This window comes from Elephantulus edwardii, unplaced genomic scaffold, assembly GCF_000299155.1.
Source record: "Elephantulus edwardii isolate Elephantulus edwardi_28Jun2011 unplaced genomic scaffold, EleEdw1.0 scaffold00074, whole genome shotgun sequence".
Taxonomy (NCBI): Eukaryota; Metazoa; Chordata; class Mammalia; order Macroscelidea; family Macroscelididae; genus Elephantulus; species Elephantulus edwardii.
Genome location: NW_006399824.1, coordinates 502,223 through 511,155, shown reverse-complemented (window position 1 = coordinate 511,155; position 8,933 = coordinate 502,223). Strand labels below are relative to the sequence as shown.

Here is an 8,933-nt window from a genome sequence, read left to right as displayed (position 1 = left end):
AGGAGGGGAAGACCCTCTATGAGGTGGATTGATTCCGTGACTGGGGTAATCGGGATGGGTGTGTCAGATGCAATGAGATTGGCACGGGATAGAGCACGGTTTAGGGCTGTTGTACATACGGTCGCTATGAGTCGCAAACGACTCAACGGCACATAACAACAAAGTTTTTTCCAGTCAGCAATTATCCTGATGGCATGTTTGGTCAATTTCAGACTGCAAAATTTGGTAAAAATTCTCAATTTCTTCCTCTTTGGCTTTAGATGTAGGAGCAAATAGTTGTATAATAGTCGTGTTAGTGGGTCTTCCTGTTGTGCATATGGATATTATCTTATCACTTACAACATTGTATTTAAGGATAGAATTTGAAATTGACTTTTTGTCTATGAATGCAATACCATCCTTGCTCTGTTATTCATTCCCAGCATAGTATACCATGTGATTATCTGATTCAAAGTGGCCAAAGCTGGTCCATCGCATCTCACTAATGCCTCGTATGTCAATATTCATACATTCCATTTTGTTTTTAACAATTTCTAGTTTTCCAACTTTGGAGGTAAGAATGATGATTCTTTGCTTCACATACTTTGGGCATGTTGGTAGAAGGGACTATTCCTTGGGCCATGATGTTGGAAAGGGTGGAGAGTTGGCGAAGGAGCGGAAGACCCTCAATCAGGTGGGTTGACACGGTGACTGCTGCAGTGGGCTCTTGTGTGTCAGGAAGTGTGAGGATAGTGCAGGATACAATAGGGTTCGGATCTTTTATCTGTAGGGTTGCTATGAGTCGTGCTTGACTCGATGACACCTAACAGCAATAACAAATTTATTCAATCATAAAAAGGAGAACGGCACTGCCAACCCAAAAGTACATGGTTCGGATCCCCCAGCTGCTCCATGGGAGAAAAACAGACCATTTCCTGCCGTGCAATTACTACCTCTGAAAACTTACTGGAGGGTCAGCTATGTTCTGACTCAAGGGTACACAGTCACAATATCAAATGAAGGGGGATTCCCAGGTGGTGCAAACGGCTAACACTTTTACCTGCTAGCCAGGAGGTTGGAGGTTTAAGTCCACCCAGAGATACGGCAGAAGAAAGATCTGGTGAAAAAATCCTGGAGCACAGTTGTACTCTGAACACAGAGGGTCACCATGAGGTGGACTTAATGGCTGGTTAACTTGTAAAGATAACTGTCACAGGTTGTTAAAAAGCACAAGAGGGGATGCACACAAAGACTTACTGCAGGAACTGGCAGATGCAAACGCCTACTGCCATCAGAGAGTCAACCTATTGGAACAGACTACCTCCTGGTGCCAAGCACTAGGTTGGGCACTCATGAATGTTATTAAAATTTAATGGAAGTGGAGTACAAAGTAGGGGAGAGCCAAGATGAGAGAGAACAGTTGATTCTTCCTAGCTGGGCTCTTTGAAAGCTGCCCTGAGAATGCTGCTAATGGACTTGTCGGCAGTCTCCATCTCAATAAGATCTGGATGCTTTGTTCCAAAGACCTGTGTCTAACCCATGAAGACCAACAAGGAATGATCTGGAAATGGGAGCACTGGGGAGCAGGGCTCAGAAAACCCCAGACTACCCAGGATGGGGCACAGCTAGATCTGTGAGCCAAGGAGCTGGGCCAATGCTTCGCCCCAGCGCTGCTCACAGCCTCCCATCCCCTGGCATGGCAGTCCCTTTCCTCCTCCCCTGGCAGCAGGACGCCAGCCCTGGAAGAGATCTGCTCAAGCATGGATATGAGAGCGGCTCCCCCACAGGAGAGAGGATTACTCAGCTGGTCAGTCCTGCCTCCCTTGAATCCTGCTGCAAAGTCCCACTCCCCTCTCACCAACTTTGACCTTTCCCACAGTGGAGCGATCCTCCCACCTGCTTCATCCTCTCCCTTGTCCTGAACCCCTTTTACGTGATTTCTTCAAACGTCCTCCCTCAATTCTGTCATTTAATGAGACATTCCCTCACTCACTCTATCATCATTCTTATTCTCCAAGAACACCCACTACTCCTGGTAGGTTCCCTTCTACCTACCAAACCAGGGATGTGGGCCCATTCTGTGAGGGACAAGGAGGTTCTGGCTCAAACTGGCAGCCACTTAAAGGTTCAGAAGGAATTCCAACCTCTCCTTTGAGTAGCCAAGAAGCAGATTTTTAAAAGAGCCGGATGGTTTGAGATTAAAATGTACAGAAAGCCCTTTTGTTACTCTGCCCAGTTGGAGGGCCTTCCGAGCTTGGGGTGGGAAACTGGGGCTTGCACTGCTGAGTGGAGAAAGAGTCTGTTGTGCTGGCACAGCCCTTGTGTCTAGGTTGTGCACTGCACAACTCCACAAGGCTCCATTCACATCATGGCACCCTCGAGTTATGCCTGCAGTGACTTGGAGTTAGCAGCCTCCTGCCTTTCTACAGAAGCTGCCCATGGACCCCAGTGCCAGGCCCTCACGCTCAGCCTTCCTTCTCTCCTCTCTGATCCATATTCGTGCAGCCAAGACGACCTTAAATGTGGTTGTAGAGTAAACCAAATGAATGTATTCCCCAAAACCTTCCATGAGTTAAGCAGGTCCTGCGGAATTTCTAATCTAGGGCCTGTCTTCTGATGTTCTGAGAGGAAGGGGCAGCGCTGGCATCGGTACAGGGAGACAGGTGGGCAGCCCTTCCTTTCTCATCACCCACAGAGTGGGCTGTAGAAGCAGGTGGAGGCAGAAGGGGGGGGGGGAAGGGTTTTCTTCTCCAGCCTTTACTGCACCGATTAAGCATCGCTTTCCTCTCTGACCTTCACTAGTCCCGCCAGCCAGCAAGCCTGCAGGAGGCCGGGCCCAGTGACACATGGATTCCGGTCAGGCCTGTCGGCTGCCGCCCCCTCGCCGCCCGCACAGGCCGGAGGCCGCAGGTGCGCGGCCGGGCCGGCCACGGGGGTGAGGCGGGGGGCAGGGCCCTGGGTCTGCCTTTCCTGCCTCCGAACCCGCCACTCTAACTTCCCAGAGAGGCAGTGGCACATCTCTCGCCTTTCCCATCAGCTGGCCGGGTCGCCTAGTAGCGTGTGCACCTTAAACGCCTTCCCAGGGAACTTCTGGGGGCTCGGAATTTGGTAAAGAAGAGCACAAAGGTCACCGAGTAGCCGGTGCGTACGCCGAGGGTCCGAGACGAGTGGGGACCGGGTCTTCAGGGAGGTGGGGGCCGGGTCGGCGCGGACGTGGTCGCAGAGTAGCTGGCCACACCGCGCCCCTCCCCCAGAGCCCCCGACCGCCCGGGTCCCGGCCACGCCCCCGCCGCCCCCCCATCCCCTGGCCCGCGTCCCCGCCCCCGGCCCGCGAAGGGAGCGGCCTTTCTGGGAAGGGCCCCGCATTTCCCCTGATCTACAGGTGCCGTAAACAAAGTGCTGCAGCGCCGCCCGCAGCCGCCGCCCCGCCCCCACCGCAAAGTTCGGCCCAAGGTTAAGCGGGGGCTCCGGCAGGCGTCCCCCCTCCTGCCGTGTGCCCAGGCCGGTCCCGCCAGACCACCCGGCTTCCGAGGCTGCACTGCGCCTGCGAGCGCCCCTTCCTCGGCCGGGCCCCTCTGCGCTGGGGCGCGCGCTCACGGCCCCGCGCGCTGGGACCCCTGACTCGGCTCCGGGGACCTCGGGCACGTCGCCCGCCCCTCGTCACCGTGCGCCTTTGCCACCTCACCTTAGGAGGAGCCCTCCACCCCCCATCAAAGCCCCGGCCATGGTCGGTGGCTGCCGCCCAAAGCCCAGGTCGGGAATAGAAGGCTGGAGCCCCGGCGGCCTCGCGGTCCGCGCCGGCCCCACCCAGCCGTCCCCTCTGCAGAGCCCCGTATGTGCAGCCTGCAGCATCTTGCCGGCTCCGGGAAGCACCGGGCGGTGGTACAGATCCTGGGGGGCCCCTGCCCCTTGCCCTGCACCCCTCTACATCCCACACCCCTTCTCCGCGCCCAGTTAGGTCTCGAGTACGCGCCCTGGGAGCGTCCCTCGCCAGAGCCGCCGGGTCGGCTTGTGGGATTGGAGGGCCCAGGCAGCACACAGGGAAGGGGCCGGGGCTGTAAACCTCCGGGTGCTCTTGTTTACCTGGATGCAACCAGCCGGTTGGGCCGAGCAGCGTCCCCGCGCCCCGCGCCCCCGGCCCAGCCCTCGCGCGCCCGCAGACTCACGTCTCGGAAGCGGTTCCAGTGCTTGATCTTGCCGCTGTACTGCGAGATGGACGACAGCCATTGCTCATCCTCCATGAAATTGCCGGGGGTCTCGCCCTCCTTAAGCCCCTTGGCGTCGCCTTCGGCCAGGGCGGCCGCGGCGAGGAGCAGCAAGGGCAGCGCCAGCCGACCGCAGCTCGGGGCGCGCATCGTGGTTCCGTCTGGGTCTGGGGTGCGCGGCTTCTGCAGTGTGTGGACGTCTTCCTCCCCCTCGGCGGCGGGCAGCGCTCCCTCTGCCCTCCTCCTGCGGTCTGACTCCGGGGAGAGACGGAAAGGAGGTCCGGGATGAAATGTGACCTGGTTAGGAGATGCACTTGTCTGTAACAGCCCAGCGCTGGACGCGGAGAGCGAGAGGAAATCAGAGAGGCTGCGCCAGCAGGGGCTGTGTCTGTAACTGTAGCATCAGCATCACGTTTGACATCATCATACCTGGTTTGAAAAAAAAAAAAAAGAGGGGGGTAGATTTCAAAGCGGGGCACCCGATCAGAGCGCCAAACGCCAGCCAGGCGCAGCTGAGCCCTGCTCAGCCCTCACGGAGTTCAAGTCCCGGGATCGGAACCCTGAGACGGTTCTGCTGTCTCTTCAAGGGCGGAGAGCAAGAAAAAGGGCCCCAGGATGATCTTCCCACGGGAAGATGGGTATGGGGAGAAGACCCACAACTCTCTGGTTACAGACCAGCCAGGCTCAGGTGTCTAAAAGCAGATTTGGCCGCAACCACTCTTTTCTCTTCTCTGCCCTCCTGCCCAGAGGGGCCACGCCATAGCGATGACAGCTGGCGCCCTAGAGTTATGGCTCCACTGTAATGGGTGGTTTCCTTAAGACAAAAGCCATATAACAACTGTCTGCCTCAGACTGACTTCCCCCCAGCCCAGCACGCTCTTTTCAGGGCATGGCCTCAGAACTGAGTGGCAGGGGTAGCAGAGGCAGATGTCCGATGTCCTTCTCTCCAGCCAGCTGTGCAAGGTCTGAAACCCTGTCTTTGTCTCCCACCCCCCACCCCCCAACCCTAAAAAAGGCAAATGTCTGACCATTTCACCAGCCTTGAGGCGGCAAATCACGGAAAAGCACATTTGCTAATGGTTTTAACATCAAGTTTATTTTAACAAGCTGTTGGGGGAATAGAGCTCTGTTTGGGGGGTGCTTTAGATTTTTGTGAAGGTTGTGACCCTGTGATTGCCGGTAGAAATGTGTTGACCTGCCAGCTATGACGGACAGAGGCTGGGCATAGTCCCAGGCTCAGACAGAAGCAAGATGAGGCTTACATCCCAAATAAACTCAAGACGAAACAGATAATCTGATAGGACAAAGCCATTGAACTTTCAAGACCCAGACATTAGATTGTGTTTTTATAAAAAGACTGTAGATGTTGTGATTGTTAAAACAAAGACAATGAAAACCATGATCTTAATCAGTAGGAAAAAACACGGGTTTTGGAAGCTTCATAGTCACTTTGAGCCTGGCCTGGTGGGGAATTTTCAATGCCCTAGTATCATGAGCTGGGACCCTTTGGGAAAACAGAAAACAGTAACTATATTGTCTTCTCCCCACCTCCCCGGCTCTAGTGGGGATGCTGCAAGAGGCCAGGCCATCGATGTCTTCATCTCCCAGTAAATAAAGAAAGGGTTTGAGATGTGTCATACTCTATAGTGGAAGGACACAGCTTTGTTGACAGGATAAGTTGGTGATGGAATCCCATTTACTAGCTGGGTTCTTAGACTAAGTACCTAATCTATTTTCTACCTGTAAAGTAATGGTATTACCGCCTATCTCCTAAGACGTGTGGAACCTGAGCAAGGTTACATATTAAGCACAGTGTCTGGCCAGAACTGGCTTTTTTTTTTTTTTTTAGAACTGGCATTTTTTAAATGTTCGTTTTGCTCACAGTAGGTCAGGAAGGAAAGTTGTGAAGTTGTTGTTAGGTGCCATCGAGTCGAGAATGACCCTATGAACAAAAGATGTGAACCTAGTCCTGTCCTGCACCATCTTCACACTTCCTGACACACAAGAGCCCATTGCCGCAGTCACCTCACCGTGTCAATCCACCTGGTTGAGGGTCTTCCTTTCTTTCGCTGACCCTCCGCCCTTCCCAGCATCATGTCCCTCTCCAAGGAATAGCCCCTCCTAGCAACATGTCCAAAGTATGTGTGAGACGGAGCCTCATCATTCTTGCCTCCAAAGAGCACTCCAGCTGCACCCTCTCCAAGACATATTTATTCGTTTTCTTGGCCGTCCATGGGATGTTCAGTGCTCTTCTCCAACACCACAGCTCAAAGGGATTAATTATTTTTCTGTTATCCTTATTCATTGTCCAGGTCTCAGATGCATAGCTAGTAATCAGAAAGACTATGGCCTGAATCAGATGCACCTAAGTTTTCAAACTGACATCACTACTCCTCAATAATTTGTAAAGGTCCCTAAATGCAGATTTTTCCCATTGCAATGTGTCTCCTTATTTCCTGACTGCTTGTGCCAAGGGTATTAATTGTAGATCCAAGCAAGATGAAGCTGTTGACAGTTCTCTCCGTCCATCATGACACTGCCTGTTAGTCCATTGGTAAGGAATCTTTGTTTTCTTGATATTGAGATGCAGTCGATACAGAAAGCTGCATTCCTTGATCTGTAACAAGTGCTTCAAGCCCTCCTCACTTTCAGCAAATAAGGTTGTGCCATCTGCATAATGCAGGTTATTGATGAGTCTCCCTCCAATCCTTATACCACACTCCACTTCATTGAGTCCAGCTTCTCTGATAATTTGTTCAGCATATAGATTGAACAGGTATGGAGATAGAATTATATCCCTGATGCACTCCCTTCCCAATTCCAAACCATGCAGTGCTCCCTGCTCTGTTCACACAACAGCCTCCTGCTCCAGGTATAGGTTCCTCATGAGAACACTCAAGTGCTCTGTGATTTCCATTCTTCTCAATGTCAGCCACAACTTGTCGTGATCCACACAGTCAAATGCCTCTGCATAGTGAATAAAGCACAAATAGATATTCTTCTGGTATTCCTTACTTTCAGCCAGGATCCATCTGGCTTCAGCAATGATATCTCTGGTGTCACAGCCTCTTCTAAGTTCTGCTTTAATTTCTGGAAATTCCCTATCTATGTACTTTTCCAGCCATTTTTAAAAGATCTTCAGCAGTATTTTGCTTGCATATTTGTTTCTATTCTTAGGAATAGAAATAAATACAGACTGTATGAACAGGAGCCTATGGTAATGAAAGAGGAAGTGGAAGCTTCATTGAAGGCATTGGCAAAAAATAAGACCCCAGGAATCAATGGGATACCAATTGACTTGTTTCAATTAAAAATGCAGCCTTGGATGCATTCACCAGTCTATGCTAGGAAATTTGGAGGACAGCTGTCTAGCCAATGGATTGGAAGTTGTGAAGACTTAGCCCAAATCTGCCATCATTTTTCACCATCTCTTTCCCAGTCTTTTGGCAAAGCTTACTATGTATCTTCAAGGCAGTGAGGAGGTAGATCCATAGTTCTCTAATTTCAGTTGTTGTTTTTATGTGCCATTGGGTCGCCTGTGACTCTTAGCAACCTGGGCACAGTAGATCTGAACTCTGCCCTATCCTGAGCCAAACTCATTGTCTCTGATACACCTGCCCTCATAAGCCCAGTTACTGTGTCAATCCATCTCATCTGAGGTCTTCCTCTCCTCCTTTGTTCCTCTACCAATTCAGGCATAATGTCCTTCTCCAAGGACTGGTCCCTCCTGGCAGCATGCCCAAAGTATGTGAGATAGACCTTCAAAATCCTTGCCTCCAAGAAGGAAGTTGGTTTCACCCTGTGCAGGACTGATTTGTTTGTTCCCTTGGCACTCAGTGGTACTTTCAGTACTCTTCTCCAGCACCACAACTCAAAGGCATCTTGTTCCAGTACTATAAACAAACTCTCTGGTCTTTTGTACTTATCAAAGTGTGTTAGGTAATTTGTTTAGAAAAGAGGTCTCATCAATAAGATGATAGCTGTTCTGGAACTCTGAAGGTCAAAATGTTCCCCACATACTGGGAAGCTCTTTTAATGGACCTGCCTGCACATTGGTGCTCAAAGCAAATTAAAAGCAGTCCAGGACTGTTAGTAAAGCTCCTATTTCCAGATGATGGGGACAAGAAGTTGTAGAAAATGGCCAGTGTTTATAAAGACCTTCAAAACATGCTGAATAAAATGAAATAAACAAACAAAAAACCCCAAGTACATGATCCAACTTCATTATATAGAACAGGCAAATGCACACTGTTTTTGGTAGTTGTCAGGGGGATGGAAAGGGGTACTAAGTTCCTTCCTGTTCAGGGTGATAGAAATTTTTGGAATAGATAGTGCTAATGGTAGTACAGCCTGGTGAAAAGAATTCATGTCATTGAATTATATCCTAATAAGAGATAAAATAACAAATATTTGGTAATATTTCACCAAAATAAAATGTAAACCAACCAAGCAACCATTACTGGCTAGACCAAGCAGAATTATGCACCTTTCAAAAAAAGGAGAGACAGATTTTCCTAAATGTTGGGAGAATTAGAGTATATCCATGAACAGATGAGCTTCTGGGTATATCTGTTAAATGCTACATGTGTTTTATGCATTTTTATGCTTGTATTTAATATGTGCATATATCTGAATGATAGTGGTATTTACTGGACTTCCTTGTAAGCGTATGGATATGATCCTGTCACTCTTTGTGTTGTACTTCAAGATGGATCTAGAAATAACTTTTTTTACTATAAAGGCAACCCC

The 8,933-nt window shown here is 50.4% G+C and overlaps 1 protein-coding gene across 1 annotated transcript in view; it reads right to left on the bottom strand.

Annotated features, from left to right (window-relative positions):
* SPOCK2 (sparc/osteonectin, cwcv and kazal-like domains proteoglycan (testican) 2) overlaps nucleotides 1–5,024 on the bottom strand; it is a 29,353-nt gene extending 24,329 nt beyond the window's left edge. The window contains exons 1-2 of the mRNA XM_006888966.1: nucleotides 4,983–5,024; nucleotides 4,146–4,613 (exon numbers count right to left, since the gene is read on the bottom strand). Coding sequence (XP_006889028.1) covers nucleotides 4,146–4,334 — 189 coding nt within the window. The 5' untranslated portion in view covers nucleotides 4,335–4,613; nucleotides 4,983–5,024. The remainder of the gene's footprint in view (nucleotides 1–4,145; nucleotides 4,614–4,982) is intronic.
* Nucleotides 5,025–8,933: the final 3,909 nt, after the last annotated feature.